General features: G+C 38.3%; 1 protein-coding gene across 1 annotated transcript in view; it reads left to right on the forward strand.

Annotated features, from left to right (window-relative positions):
• The window catches only part of AK5 (adenylate kinase 5), a 115,651-nt gene that overhangs the window by 47,265 nt on the left and 51,329 nt on the right, over positions 1–17,057 (forward strand). Inside the window, exon 7 of the mRNA XM_063298142.1 lies at positions 16,866–16,956. Within this exon, the coding sequence (XP_063154212.1) occupies positions 16,866–16,956 (91 nt within the window). The remainder of the gene's footprint in view (positions 1–16,865; positions 16,957–17,057) is intronic.

Below are 17,057 nucleotides of genomic sequence, written 5' to 3' on the forward strand. Positions count from 1 at the left end.
TTAAAAGATTATTTCACCACCATACAGTCTGTTTTAGTCAATGCTGGGTTTTTTTTCAGTAAAATGAAATTGCTTCCCTTATAGTTATGGTATCTATTTAAATATAAATTGTTGAAAAATAGTGAGCACAATTTATTCAAAGTTGCTCTTTCATTACTGAGCTATTAGACTTATTCAGGTGAGGTGAATTTTTTCATATTTATTCACTCTTGATTTTTAAATCTTCCACATATGATTGCTTCTATTTTTCTTTGATTCATTCATCATCATCATATTAAACTGGATGACAACTATATATATTTTCTTGTTTTGGAAGTTATCCTATTTTTTTTTCTTTTAAAAACTTTTAAAATGTTACAAAGTATTTCTTGACTTCAGAATTTAAGTCATTCAAGCCAGGTTTCTAGATTGATTTCTCTCCCCACCCCTCCCACCCCTTTTTTTTCCTCCTGAAATACAAACATTTAGCATGAAAATAATTGTCTCCATCTACAGTACTTGTATGGTGAAATATATATCTTGTTGACTGGGTTATTAGGCCAATGACTGCATATTGTACTGAAGGAGTCCTGTTTGGGATTTTCACATTTGGGATGTGGTTTCATGCAACTAGAGCCAAGCTGTATGACATCACCTAGTCAACCTTGACAGATCTTAAAAAGTTAAGCAGGATTGGACCTAGTTAGTATTCAGTATTTAGATAGGAAACCATCAGGAAACCTGAAGAATACAGACTAGATTGGGAAGCCAAAAAACAGAAGAAGGCAATGGCAAACCACTTTCATATTGTTGCCAATAAATTACTTGGATACCCATGTGGTCAGGAGTCAAGCTTGGTTTAAAGGAGTAGTAGCTGTAGATCTGTAAATAATTCCAGATGTCTCTTGGTACTACAACTGCTATGTGCTGAGAGAAATGCTAAATACATGGTAATATACAGAAAAATGTAGATGTGTTCCAGTTGTTTCCTTATTCTGAGTTGCTGCCTGACTCATTAGATTGTTTTGGGGGGCTGTCAGCTTATCAGACTGTTTTAATTTCCTGTACACGTTGTGAATATGCCATCTCTGTACCTTTAGTAGAGGTAACATTTTTATGCTCAGTGAGATGTCTAATATTTAAAGAGCAGCAATTGCATTCAGCCTTGTAATCGGTAGTAAAATGTATTACTAGTAAATTGTATTTTTCTAGCAATCGGTCATGACAAATAAAACAGCAGTGGATCAATACTGAATTTAAAATGTACTTTGGTATGAGCACAATCGCGTACAGATCTCTTGCTGATCTTTCTTACTGCTAATTAGGAAGCACGAGTTTATGTGATGCGTAGCTTGTCACCAAAGGACAAAGATTCTTTCCCTAGTGAAGAAAAAAATCTTCCTTGGATTGGTGACTAAATAAGTATATTATAACAACATGCTGTAGATACTCTGTGTATTTCACCTACTGATGTACAATCTTTGTTCTATTGGCCCTTTCTTATAATCTCCAACCAAGGTCTAGCCTTATATTTTTGGAGTTATTTATTTATTTATGCAAATTATATGGTGGTGTGTGATGGGTGTGCAAAAGAGTATACGTGTACAGTCTGTGTGCAAATCCCAGCCCTGAAAATATTTTAATGTTTATGTTTGGAGCTTGATTTTATTGTAAACCGCCCAGAGTCCCTCTTTTGGGGGAGATGGGCAGTAATTAAATTTGAATAATAAAAATAAATAAATAAATAAATAAACCATTAGCTGAGAAAATAAACATGGTGAATGGTAAATAATAGTGAACAGGTCAGCTCAGATTGAATATGGTGTGCTGAAAATACAGAGAAGGGTTGCTTCTAGAACCAGGTTTCTGCTCAAAGGAAGAGAAAACTGCTGCTGTCAAATTACGTCTGGGCAAGTCTTTGGCACAATGTCTGTGTGGAACTCAGGCCCTTATTCTGACTTCACTTTGCTGGAATTAGTTTAGTCAAAATGTTTGAGGTCCTTAAACCAGATTTTCAGTTGGAGGCTAGGATGAAGGCTAAAGCTTGGCAGTCAGTTTTCAAAGTCTAAAGGTAAACTTCTGCTCCATGGGCTTGGCCCTAATCATCTTTCATTGCTATCACATGTCTTTTGTCAGAGCTGTCATTATCATATGAACAAACTAATGAGTTTTGTAGACAATGAATTGCCGATGTTCTAAATTTCAAACTTCGGTCTTGTAGATTGAATAACAATATATAGCTTTCTAACAATCCCATATCTTGGAATTGCCTAGATATTGCAGAGACTTCTCTTGAGCCCACTTTAATATACCACCATCTGCTTTGTTGGAGAGACTTGGTTTGTAAGATTCCCCATGAGGAATGTACATGGCCCTGTGAGTCAGGGGTAGTCAAAACAAGGCATCATGTCTCAGTAAATTATTTAGGGACATGGGGTATAAACTCATGTCGTCATTCTTAGGAACCCCTCGAGGTCACCCTGATGATTACTATAGATGATTAAGAATCAGATAGAACCCCTGGCATCACCCACAGTGCAACCAAGATCAGCAGCATGAAAGTCCAACATGAGATAACAACAGGCTCTTCTTAATATTATTATGAAATTAGTGAAATTAGCCAAATGTAGTTTCAATATACTGTAGCTATTGTGCTAGTATGGTTTGGGGTTTCCGTTCATCTTATATTTAATGTTGCTTTTTTATTTTTGACAATCATAGCAAGTTCATGCACTCACCCACCAAGACAGTTGCAACATGTTCCATCACTGCAGTTGCTTGTCTCATAGAAATGGCTGTGGCTCTGCCTTTGCATGTGAATTATAAGTTGTCCAGATGGTGAGGTCACCAAGAACCTTTTCAGACGATAAAACCATTCTTGATACAAATGAGTGGATCTAGATTTCTACATGGTAGGATGATAGCACATCCTATAGGGATAATGGGAATTAATTTCTCTAATGTTTAACAGGCCATTATCATTTCATGCTTGCTATCATCTGAATGCTTTTCTGGATTCTTTTTTCTAGCACTTTGGTTAGTGTTGCTGTAGTTGTACGGACAGACTACATGTTCAAGGAGTAAGCCCCAATGAACGCAGTGGAGTCTCTGAGTAAATGTTATGTGCTGATGTTGTTAGTCATCAGACATTTTATGTAAATGCCATGCTTTTCATTCTCTTAACATGCTTGTTCACTTCTTTAGCAAAGCATTGCTCCAGTGATCATGCACTTATTATTTTTCTATAAGTTTGATGATGGATTTTTTTCTACGTATCAGAAAAAATGTTTATCTGTTGAGTGGTTTTTCTAGTTCGTTACTGAATTCCTATTCAGAGTTTCAGCATCCTTCAATTATAGATCAGAAGAGTTGGGGTGCTCACACTGATCTTTCCCATATTTTGTATTGTCATCACCTGCAACTGTCTACATAAGAAAGGAGGACTTGAGCAGGTAGTGTATTTTGCACACATGAACTCGTCACACAGGTTTGAGTCCCCCACCATCATTGTTCATATTATGCAATTAGTAGATTCACCTCTTGATCCCTTTTAATTCAACATGTAGAGTTAGCAGGTATTCTCATGACATGACTGATTCAATTCCCCAACAGGGCTCTAACGTTTCTGTTTCATTTCAACTGCTTTACTCCCAGTTAGCAATTACAAAACTCCCCATTTCCCAAAGAAACATTATTGACCTTCTGGTCCTTCATTATTCTCTTTCAAATGTTTTGCTTCCTTGTTGTTGTTGTTGATTTGTTCAGTCGCTTCCAACTCTTCGTGACTTCATGGACCAGCCCACGCCAGAGCTTCCTGTCGGTCAACACCCCCAGCTCCCCCAGGGACGAGTCTGTCACCTCTAGAATACCATCTATCCATCTTGCCCTTGGTCAGCCCCTCTTCCTTTTGCCTTCCACTCTCCCTAGCATCAGCATCTTCTCCAGGGTGTCCTGTCTTCTCATTATGTGGCCTTTAATATCATTCCCTCAAGTGAGCAGTCTGGCCTTATTTCCTGGAGTATGGACTGGTTTGATCTTCTTGCAGTCCGAGGCACTCTCAGAATTTTCCTCCCACACCACAGTTCAAAAGCATCCATCTTCCTTCTCTCAGCCTTCCTTATGGTCCAGCTCTCGCAGCCATATGTTACTACGGGGAACACCATTGCTTTAACTATGCGGACCTTTGTTGTCAGCGTGATGTCTCTGCTCTTAACTATTCTATCAAGATTTGTCATTGCTCTTCTCCCAAGGATTAAGGGTCTTCTGATTTCCTGACTGCAGTCAGGATCTGCTGTAATATTTGCACCTAGAAATACAAACTCTTTCACTTTGCTTCCTACATCAGAGTAAGTCTTGTGAGATTCCACAGTAGTCACAATATTAGTAGTACATGCAAGGTAGCTTTTCATTCATTGTTACCTACTTACTGTTCTGACCACCGCCAACATTACTCTCTTCAGCTGCCAGTTTGACAAGGATATTCTGTGATTTTTTACTACTTTTCCTCCTCTGTGTATCTGCTGTGAGCCTAAATATTTTTCTCCATCTCTTACCACTTTAGCTTGTGTTGATTAGCTTGTATGTCATAGCAAATTTTTATGGTGTATTTCCTCTCTTCATCTCTGAATTGCAGAGAACTTCTTTTTAAGTTTCTTTGCTAACTCCAGTAGTTCAAGGACAGTTCTATTCAATTAGGCATATTTGGGGTTATGGTTGTATATAATTGATAATTAGTTTCTGACTTGATTTTAAAAATGCAAGTGACAGATTATTTTTCTTTAATGACACTTTTAAAATCTGACACACGGGCATTCGCAGATATAAAAAAAAAAAGCTACATCTCAGAAAATACCTCTTATGTTTTCAGAATGGTGGGGGAGAATCATAAGATATTTGCAGCATATTAATGAAGTAAGTTGGTAGTTTCACTTTTGAATGAAAGTCTAGATTCACAAAATACGTTAAACCATACTGGGGTTTGTTTTTGCTATGGCATGACATGGGAATTCATCTACTCTGTTTTGTAACCATGGTATGGATTTAGAGTTGCCCATTTGGATAAACCAGAAGGAAATCGACCATATTGCCATAACATAAAAATTATAGCCACAAAACTGAACCAGATGTTGGATTTTTCTGCTTGCATCTCCTATTTCTTGAATTACCTCTTCAATAACTTTGGAATTCTGGCGATTTCAGCATTTGAGCATTTGTGGAATTTTGGTTGTCCAATTATGGATTCTGGCTTTTTTTTAGACATCATGAAGATTGTTGAAGGAGGAAATTAATCTGTATTCTGAGAAATTTAAATGGAGAGGCTTATGTCTGAAATTCTTTGTTGTATCATACATTCTGATTTAAAATAATCAATTTAGTATGTTTTTTTCCAAACCTACTTGGGCAGAGAGTTTTACTGATCCAGCTTGTAAGGAATCCTTTCCCTTGCAAAGTAAATTCTAGTTTTATCTATTATTTGAATTAATTTAATTCTGATTCACTAGAATTCTAGAGTTGAAAAAGGAAGTATGAAAAGGCAAATTGGTCAGTCTCATTTCCTAAATATAGGGCTTATCTATCAAGTGGAGAGAAGATTCTCTACACAAGAAGAGTTTAGGGGAATAAGTCTTGGCAACTAAAAATAAACAGACCAAATGCAATACTAAAAAAGGAAAGGATTAACACAAATGAGGTTAATGCAATTGTTACTTTAGAAATTTAGAGTTAACTAGTTGGAAAAAAGTCCCAGACAAATATATTTAGGCCAACATGTGTTTTGTTTCTGTGTTTGATGATTTGTATAATGTCTTGTGGGGAGGGAAGGGTGGGTGACGTGCTGCTTCACTTAAAAATTTACCACTGCACCATTAAATATGCTTTCCAGCTTTATGTTCAACATACGAGTCTACATACAAGAAAGAAAGGCAGTAGAAAAATAAGACCAGCTGATATACATTAGAGGGCATGCTATGGACCCTGTCCATGAGAGATTGTCGATTGGCAGGGTCCAGGAAGAGGGCCTTCTCTGCCGTAGCCCCCGCCCTCTGGAATAAGTTACTTCCAGAAGTAAGGCAGGCCCTCACTCTCCCAGCCTTCCAAAAGGGGGTCAAGATTTGGCTGTGCCACCTCGCTTGGGGTGGGGTGGGGTGGGGATAGTTTGTCGTGGGGGTGGCTGGCACCTTGACGTGGCCCTGGGAAATTTAATCGAGACTGTAGTTCCACCATCTTGGATTTTATATTTTTTTATTTTAGAGTTTTATGTATATTTATATTTTTATAATCAATCTGTTTTAATGTTATTTTGTTTGTAAGCCGCCCAGAGTCATTTGTCGAGATGGGTGGTGAAGAAATGTGATAAATAAATAAAACAATGTATTCTGTGACCAGTTTATAAATAAATTCCCAACAAGTTTCCTTTGCTCCTTGTTCCAGTGATAAATACAGATCTGAATTGCCTTTGATTTCTAAACTTTATTAAGAGCTACATTATACTGCTGTCAAGCTGCTGAAAATTTATGCAGTTTTCCACCTCCACAAAACAATTGTAAAGAATGTAGTGACTTAATGCAATCACAGTGCTCCTCTCTTTGATACTTAACAACACTACGTAGACATCTGCAGCCTTCCCACACTTTTTTCCCACTCATGAGATTTACATCATGGTTGCAATTTTTTTCTTTAAGGAAGGAAGTAATACTGGCCTCTTTTAAAGAAGCTATTCTTGTTTGGATCACTCCTGAAAAAAAAATACTGTGGACCAAGGAGTTGAAAGCAACTGTAGGCCAGTTAACAGTGACAACTCCTGGGCAGGGTGTTCAAAAGGGTAGCCAGTAGAAATTCACTGACTGAGTGAAGAGTATTATTTAAACACAGCCTTGAAAGGGGGCTGGGAGTAGAAGGAAGGGAGGGGTAGTAAAGGAGAGGTTATAGAAGAGAATTAGAAAGAGTGCTCATCAACAAATAGTGGCTCAGTGTGACATTGAGATTTGCACTGAGAAGCTGGTTGATGCACATAGACTGAGATTAGACATTACACTAAGTTATGGTTTGTGTAATTGATTCATTGAATAAACCAGAGTTGGCTGGGTTCACACATTGCACTACACCATAAGCCAAGGTTTACAATTCACCATGCCCAGGTTTTCACAACATACTAAGCTAACTCCAAGCCATATTATGGATTGGCATTATTTGCACGGCTGGCCTCTTCACTGATTAACACCAGGCACTTTTTGGATCAACTTCTTTTCAGACATGGTTTTGAAACTGGCTTGGTTGCTTTATCAGATAAATTATGCCAAGAAGTACCTCATTGGATTTCTTGGATCTCACAGCAAGTTTTAATATCATTGATAATGGAGTCCTTCTGGATAGGCTTTCTGAATTGAGAGGCAGGGACACTGTATCACAATGATTTCCTTCCAAATTTGGTGCCAATCCCATAAATTGATGCAGTGACAGGTATACTATTAATTTCCACAGGAATCAATTTTGTCAGCATGTTTTTCAATGTGGATGGTTGGAGCTGTGAGATTATGTCCATTAGCATATTAGTATGTGACTAACATCCAGTCTACCTTTCATCTAATGCAGCGGTTCCCAAACTTTTTGGCACCAGGGACCAGTTTTGTGGAAGTCAATTTTTCCACGGACTGGGGTGTGGGGATGGTTTCAGGATGATTCAAGTGCTTCTTCTTTTTCCTGACCTTTTATTCTTTTTTCTTCGTGCCGTTTGGAGATAGCAGCCAATGGGCTTGCTTTCTCTGACAGGAGGTGGAGCTCAGGTGGTAATGCGAGCGATGGGGAGCGGCTGTAAATACTCAGGCTGTAAATTCGCTCGCTCGCCCACTGCTCACCTCCTGCTGTGTGGCCTGGTTCCTATTAGGCCACGGACCAGTACCGGTCTGCGGCCCAGGGGTTGGGGACCCCTGATCTAATGTGCTTTATATTGTGATGAGCTGTGAGAATAACCTTGAGAGACAGGAGGAAGAGCCTAGACAATGATCTGATAAACTCTGAGTCGAAACTTAAAATGTAATTTGAGAAAGCATCTTAGAATTGACTCTCCTAATGTAGAGGCAGGGAAGAGGGACTTACAATTAAAGTAGTATTAGTATTCATGATTTTGGTTTCCTGGTCTGCACTACCTTGAAGGCCTGACAGACATAGCAAGGAAATCAATAACAGCCAAAATAACTGAGACTCAATGAAAACAGGAGATACTGTTCGCAGGTGATTCTGACTGAGTAGTGTTTACCCTATTTTGCAAAAGGATGCATTTCCGCTAAAGGATGGCTAGGCTGAGGGTGCCTCATTGTCATTAAACATAGATGCTGTCCTAATAACTAACAAATCTTTTATCTGCTTAATTTGATGTACCAAATATGGTGCTACTTAGAGACACTTCTGTAACATGTTCATTTTCTGATAATCTCCCATTTAAATTATTGCAACATTTTCTAAGTGGAATTCCAGGAACTTCAATTAGATCAAAGTAGAATGCTAGATTATTAGTGGGAACTGCTTGATACTCTCACAGCATGCCAGTATTTTCCTATCCACACTGGCTGTGTAATGGGCAGTAAGAGTAATCTTGAGAAACAGCGGGCAGAGCTGCAACCAAGACAACGGTCAGACAAAAGAAATTTGAATCTGAGGCAGAAATGTAATTTGAGAAAGTGTCTCAGGCTTGACCCTCCCTTGTTCTTTTGAAGATAAAGGGAGGAAGGGGGAAGGGGCATTCAGACTTGCAAGATTCTGTTACTGTAATTTTATAATAAAAGTAGTATTAGCATTCATAATTTTGGTTTCCTAGTCTAGTCTACCCTGAAGGGCTGACTGACTGCCAGTCTACTTTTGGACTCAATTTATAATGCTAGTTTTAAATTTCCAAGCCTTACTGGTTTAGATGTAGGTTATCTGAAGAAATGTATCCTTCCATATTTACCCATTCTGATCCTATGATCATACAGGTAGACCTCATTTGGCAACCACAATTGGGACTGGCAACTTGGTTGTTAAGCGAAGCGGTCACTAAGTGAAACCAAGGCTGTGTTTATGATCTTACTTCAGCTTTCCTTTGCTTTACAGACTTGCAAATGCCATAAATGCGAGGATTGCTCAAAAAGTTACCTTTTCATTAGTGTTGTAACTGCAAACGGTTGCTAAATGAGGCAGTTACTAAATGAGAACTACCTGTAATTTGGGACAGTCCTTTAGATGAGACATGAGGGTGCCTACAAAACACAGAGCCTTGTCTGTATTACCCTCTCAACATTAATCCTGAGGTGGTTTTGGCACAAGATGCAGACCTTTTTATTTTCTAAGGCATTTTAGAAACTATTTTAGTTACTTTTGGACTTTCTCGGTATTTTATTCTTGCTATGTACTTTATTCTATGGCTTATTTAATTAATTTAATTATATATTATTTAATCAAAACAATGTCAAAGGAGTACTGTTTACTGTAACATGTATGTTATGTTTTAATTTCTACACTTCCAAGAGAACTTTAATTATTGAACTGAGCTGTAAAGAATAAAATAATTGAAATTGATGAGAAAAAGCAATAGGAATGTCACAGAAAAGTTAAGCATAGATTTTAATGAAAATACATTATGAACATGTTTTGTTGTTTAAATTGGTGGGAGTTCAAAGTGCATACCTTTGGATTTGATGGTGCCTTGCATACATTTAGCAAATATCATTTGTTATATATTGTTTAAAAAGGAGCAATGATTCTGTATGAACTAGGTAAATGATGATGAAAAAGATTGTCAGTTTGGGTTAAGAATTTCAGAATTTTGAATATATGATTTTGCTTTGTAGCTTAAACTCTGAAAGGAACTACGTACATTAGAAGGCAAGGTTTTCTGGCCTGCTGATTTTCCTCTGCATTTACCTTCTTTGTGTTTCAGTTCCCTCTCAACACAGGTTTTGAAAGCAGTAGGGAGTGAGTTGTGGAATATAAATGGCTACGGGGGATTTGTAGGTGAAAATAACAAGGATGGTCAGGATTAAATAAACTTCCTCTCTGTCAGTTCTTTTACCTTGATAGGTAGGGTTGTAACAAAATGTTTGAATGTAAAGCTATGTCCTTGACGTAATGTCTTAAGATCAGAAATGTACTTAAAATTGAGAAGAATTGCACCAAACATCTTTCTGCACATTTGGCTTTGTGGTGGATTAAGGGAGCTCTTAATTTTGACTGACCTGCTGGCTAGCTCTAACTGGAGGCTAGTAAGTTGGAGTGGCCTGCTAGCTAACTGTGGTCCCCAAAGAAATCTCTATACAGAGTGACTGCCTCTCCAGTGAATAGCAGAAGAGTTGGGGGACAAGGAAGTAAAGCATCCTTTGTCTTTCCTGGGTCTTGGCTGGGAGACTGCAAGAAACAAGGTCGGATAAAATCTCATGTGATTGTGCCTAAAAAGCCCTGGGAGAACCAAAACCGGTAAGGTAAAGCAGGGGACATTTAGGTAGTCAAGTGAGGGAGCATTTCTTTCTTTCAAATGCTGCTTGCTCAGTTGCAGATAATTTTGCATCTACAGGTAGTCCTCGTGTAACGACCACTCGTTCAGCGACCATTCAGAGTTACAATGGTGCTGAATCAGGTGGCTTACAACCTGTCCTCATAGTTCACATGATTGTGGTTTGGGCCCTTGGCAACCGGCTCTCAGTTACAGTGTTGCAGTGTCCCATAGTCATGTGACTGCTATTGGCTACCTTCGCTGCCAGCTTCAAACAAGCAAAGTCAATGGGGAAGCCAGCAGGAGGTCACAAATGGCAATCACATAACCGCAGGACCCTGCAACCACACAGGATTCACCTGATGATGGCAACTGGGACTGCCAGAACTGCCATCTTAAGTCAGTGCAGTAACATGACATCATGCTTTACGACTGCATCACTTAGCAACAGGGCCGCAACTGGGGGGGGCAACTGGGGCGTGTACCCCGGGCGCCGCGCTGGTGGGGTGCCAAAATGAGCGCTGGTGGGGTACCAAATGAGTGCTGGGGGGGCGCCAAACTGGGCGCGGAATCCATGTTTGCCCCAGGTGACACAGGCCCTCGTTGCGGCCCTGCTTAGCAACAGAGTTCCGGGTCCAAATTACAATTAGTAAGCAAGGACTACCTGGCATTCAAATCTCTGCCTTTCTATCTTTTTGTTGATTGCTCAAACTGCTTACAGATTATTGAGTGTTAACTCTGGAATGAAGATGATGGCCTTATGTAATTTGTTGCAGTTAGACTATTTTTTCAAATCATTACTTTGTTGTTTTTGTTTCAGTGTGCCAGTGTTGGGCTTGTATTCTAGAACTGTAAAAGTTTAAAATGGGGAGGGTAGAGGACTGGAGCCATTTATTTAAACACTTATTCCTACAGGAAGGGTTTTTCCTGCTCTGTCCCATCCAGTTTGCAGGTCTTTGGCAGCATAACTACCTGCCCAGATGTAATTTTTACCTGAGAACATACCCAGACACCTTGGAATTCAGGGAAAGGGGGTACAATGGTGGAAATTCCAGGGAGAAATCTTTTTAGAAATGGCAGGGTTGGATTATGTTGAAGCAAATCTTGGGACACTTTCACAGCATTGGGCCTGTTGAGAATTAGAAGTCCAGATACTTGAACCCTTTGCTGGGAGTGAAAGCCCATCCAAACCCCTTTCTTTTAAAATGGAGAATAGAAGCAAAGTCAGCTGCATAGTGCAGTCTTAGAGAAGATAAGGTTTCTTCAGTCTCAACTGTTTGCATGAAAGAAAGAGAAATAAGTTGGCTAAATACAAAAACGAGTTAACTTCTAATTCAATTTTCAGTGTCCATTAACTTTTAAAATGCCCATTAATTTTATTGTATTTCTGAGGCAAAAGGGCAATATGAAAAACAGTTTAAATCGAATGTATGATCCAGGAAACATAAAATTAAGCTTGAAGTAAATAAATTAGATCTAATATGGTGGAGGATATGAAAGTGAACATAGAATAATGGTTATTTAGTCCTGACATCGGTTAACCTGCAAATTTTAAAAATGTATTATAGTTTGATTTTAAAATATTGTATGTAATGCATGCGATTTTAGATTAGAAACTATGTAAGTGCTTATCTAAAAGAACTTTACTTGAAAGTTAGATTTTGCTATTATAATTCAACATGTGCAAGTTTTCCACAAGTAACAGTTCATATCAGAAGATTGCATTAACATGCTTAAAAGAACAAAGCCTGTTGGCAGAGGAATATGTTTTGCATGGAGATAGACTGCCTTGAGGCAGAATTTATTGTTAAAAAATTTCCTCAGGAACATGACTTGAATTCAAAATGAGTTCCTGAGGCATATACATTAAGGAGTCTTTAAACATTAACAATTGGTTAACTTATCCAGGTACTCTCTTAAAATTAAAGGTTTCATTGATACAGTAGCATAAAGCACGAAAGGGTACAAATTATTTTTGATGTGGGGGAATAGCAAATTCTAATTACTTTAGTTGGGAAAATTAGCAGTCAGATTTTGAAATGGAAGAAATTAACTCATGCAGAATAAAAAGTAAAATGTAAGTTAAAATAAGATACAAAAATAAATAAAAGCAATGTAAATCACAGGCTGAACCAAAATTGTTTGCACATTTCTAAATAGAGCTTATCTGGCTTGAAGGAGCTTTTGGTGGTTCCAGTATCCATCAGCCTGGGCTCCAATTTCCCCCCCCCCCCATTACATTAACCTGGCTAAGAGCATCACCAACGTGATGGGAAAAGATGAATGAGTTCAGGCAGATGAGTTAAGATGTCTGGAGTTTAAAATAGAGGGCAGAAAGAGGAGTAAAAGGAAGAGGAGAGATTTTGGGGTCTGTGAAGGTTTGTTTTTGTTGACTGGAAAAAAAAAACAAAGCTAGGTTGTAAGGGCAGAGTAAAAAACTTGAACAGCACAGACAGAGCAATGGATGACAACAGTGGGTGGGGAGGACCTGCCTGTGGCTATTGGTGCTGTAGCTAGTGCTGCAACAGAATGGAGATGATGGGATGGGTGTTATCATCTGTAACAGAGAACAAGGTAATTAGTGATATTGTTGCATACTGGGTGGGGTGATAATCTTGACATTAGACATCCCTGTCCAAAATCTCTTACATATGCCCTTTACTTGTACTATGCTTCCTGGTTAAGGGAAAGAACAACTTTAGTATAGAACAACTTTAGTATTAAGTGATTAACAGTGGTGGAAAGAAGATATATGCCAGGCATACTTTAAAAAACAGCATACTTTGAAGCTAGGAATTGTGAGAGGTGAAAAGTGTGTGTGTATACAGAATAATTCAGAATAATTTGGCAGAACTGTCATTACATTAAAAAAGCAATTAAAATGCAGTCATAAGCTACGTTGTCAGTATAGCCCTCCTTCAATTTATACATCCTACTAATTAGTCATCCGCTCATCACACTGCAGACCTTCTCATTAGTCACAGTTTAACCTCACAGTGAATGAACTTCCAATTAAACATGGCAATTTTTCTCAGAAAGTTTTTTTTTTAAATGTACATAGGAGTAGGTTTCACTCAGGTGCTAGTTTGGAAAAAGCAGTGCAACAATTTTTCATTAATCAATGGCATAATCAGCTGAAGCAGTATTATCTAGTTCTATGCCTGACTTCCTATACTGGCACAGACCAGATTGCTGCTGACTTACACATCTCTAAACCAGAAATCCTACGTTCAATACAACTTGCTTCTAAGTATTTATATATTGATGTTGCCCTTACGTTATGCATAGTAATGAATACTTTTTTAAAAAAAATTCCCAGTTCTTTACAAAAACATTAGCCATGGTAGATTTCTTCCTTTATTAAGCAATTCTTGTTGTGTCTTTAGTCTATTTTTTATGTCCAGATGTTTCCTGTTGGCATATGTAATCGGATCTTTCTTATTCTAATTATCTTTGAAATAGAAAGCATTTGATTGTGATGCTAGTGGTGAAATCATTGATAACCGCCCAGAGTCCCTCCTTAGGGGGGAGATGGGCGGCGGTAAATTTGACAAATAAATAAAATAAACTTATCTATTCTGAAGTTTATTCATGTTAGTGTGCCTAACTCTTACTGAGATTTACTTTCAGCTAAGCAACACAGAACACCTAGTTTTATGTGAAGGGTCTAGGAAGGCTATTTTTGTTTAGTGTTGCTACAGGTTAAAAGAATAACCTGTTTATGGTGTATCTGTGTTATTGTAATAGAGATTTTGGAGATTGGGGAAGGAATATTGAAAGCAGACTTTCCTTTTAATAATTAAAATTAGCTCTTGTCATTAAAATGTAAATGTGAGAAGTTTAAAAATAGAAATGTATTTTACCCTCTTTTTTGATATTGCCCCAAGACATTTAATAGTCAGGTTTTTGATAATATATCCATTTATTTATGATTGGGTAAGTATAAAACTTTGGCACTGCATTCACAGGTATTAAAGGAGTACTGTTCAGTAAACTGAGATGTTCATTTTAGAAACTGGTGTGTGTTTCCCAGTGTCTCTTTCATGATTTAAAATACAAGGATCATATTTTGCTCAGCATGCTTGCTTCAAATTTTACCATAACGACCAAGTAGCAACAGTAAGAACAGACCATGGAACAACGGACTGGTTTAAGATTGGGAAAGGAGTACGGCAGGGCTGTATACTCTCACCCTACCTATTCAACTTGTACGCAGAACACATCATGCGACATGCTGGGCTTGAGGAATCCAAGGCTGGAGTTAAAATCACTGGAAGAAACATTGACAATCTCAGATATGCAGATGATACCACTTTGATGGCTGAAAGCGGAGAGGAACTGAGGAGCCTTATGATGAAGGTGAAAGAAGAAAGTGCAAAAGCTGGCTTGCAGCTAAACCTCAAAAAAACCAAGATTATGGCAACCAGCTTGATTGATAACTGGCAAATAGAGGGAGAAAATGTAGAAGCAGTGAAAGACTTCGTATTTCTAGGTGTGAAGATTACTGCAGATGCTGACTGCAGTCAGGAAATCAGAAGACGCTTAATCCTTGGGAGAAGAGCAATGACAAACCTTGATAAAATAGTTAAGAGCAGAGACATCACACTGACAACAAAGGTGCGCATAGTTAAAGCAATGGTGTTCCCTGTAGTAACATATGGCTGCGAGAGCTGGACCATAAGGAAGGCTGAGAGAAGGAAGATCGATGCTTTTGAACTGTGGTGTTGGAGGAAAATTCTGAGAGTGCCTTGGACTGCAAGAAGATCAAACCAGTCCATCCTCCAGGAAATCAAGCCAGACTGCTCACTTGAGGGAATGATATTAAAGGCAAAACTGAAATACTCTGGCCACATAATGAGAAGACAGGACACCCTGGAGAAGATGCTGATCCTGGGGAGAGTGGAGGGCAAAAGGAAGAGGGGCCGACCAAGGGCAAGGTGGATGGATGATATTCTAGAGGTGACGTACTTGTCCCTGGGGGAGCTGAGGGTGTTGACGACTGACAGGAAGCTCTGGCATGGGCTGCTCCGTGAAGTCATGAAGAGTCGGAGGTGACTAAACAAATAAACAACAACAGTCAATAGAGACTTATTCCTATAGAATATTTTATTTGGTTAGGTTGTGTACACAGAATGAGAATATGTTATCATTATGGTGAGTAGGTAAGTAACGAGTGATAGATATGTTTGGGTGCTGTGAGCAGAAGTATTTTTATATTTGCATCAATAAGTGCACATTTGTTAGAAAAGCAAATGTGCTATCTCATCATCAGAGTATAATTACATTTTACATGTAGTGTCATCTGTGAGCACTAGTTTGGTGTAGTGCTTAAGGCACTGATTTAGAAACCAGGATACTAGCCTTAGGCACAAAGCCAGATGAGTGACTTTGGGTTAATCAATCATTTTTGAAAAATATTGCCAAGAAAATCACATGTAGTGGCCAGGAGTCAAGGCTGTTTCAAAAGCCCCAGGGAAAAAACCCCACCCTATAATCAGTACAAATTGAGCCAACACAATCCTACATTCTACTCATAAGCCCAGTGTGCTGTGCTGGCTCTTATCCTACTGATTTTGAACCAAGAATGTGCAGATAAATTTATAATCTGATGTGATGTGCCCCAGTTTATTAAATCTGTAGAAAATACTTCTTGTCTGTTTAATGTACAGAACTTTTGATATGAGATGTGACTGTGGCTTTAGCTAAGAAGGCTAATGAAGGAGTGATAAAAGCAAAGAAACAAGACTATCAGTTTGAATCAGATTTGATATACAATATTCACAAGAATTTTTCAGTTCATTAAAAATGCTATCACAACTTTGAAAGGACAGATTTTTGGAATATTTCACAGCCATTAATTACAGGAACTATAATCATGCATGCCACCATGAAATACAGTTTTTCTTGTACTGGGTTCATTTTGTTTTTGAGATTCATAGCTTTCTGTACACATTTTATTTTCCCCTAGAAATAAATACACAAACATCTACTTGTTCTTTGGACTTATTTACTTATTTAGTAATTAAATCTGGACTCCCACCATTTTGCTTATATAAACACTCAAGGCACTTTATGGCAATTAAAATACAAAATAAAACATAGCAGAACTGATACAATTAAAAGTAACATTAAAACGATTATTAAAGTCAGTAAAAACTTGGCAAGAGACATGCATGTGTTTTTGCCATTCTCCTAAATACTGGGAGAGTAAGTAGCCAAGCACACCTCCCTGAGGAGAGCATTCCATAATGGGGGACTAATACAGGGGAACACCCTCTCCCACCTCCCTCTGGCAGTGGAGACATCTTGCAAGATGGCTGCTGGATTTTGCATGACATACATTTTTCCTGGCTGTATCTATTGTGCTTGTTTTGCTATTCTGTCTTCTTTCCAGATGTCTGATTGTCTTCTGTTTTGTTACTAGTTGGATGCTGACAAAGATGAGGAAGAGGTGTTCCGTAACATAAGCCTGGCTGTTGACAACAAACTATTTCCCACTCAAGAACCAGTGCCAAGTGAGTTGATAAATTTTGTATTGCATGTGAAAAACAGGCCTAGCTTTGCTTGTATAAAATTGCATAGTTTTAAATCCTAAAGATGATAATGTATTAAAAAA

This window comes from Candoia aspera, chromosome 3 (genome assembly GCF_035149785.1).
Source record: "Candoia aspera isolate rCanAsp1 chromosome 3, rCanAsp1.hap2, whole genome shotgun sequence".
Lineage (NCBI taxonomy): Eukaryota > Metazoa > Chordata > Lepidosauria > Squamata > Boidae > Candoia > Candoia aspera.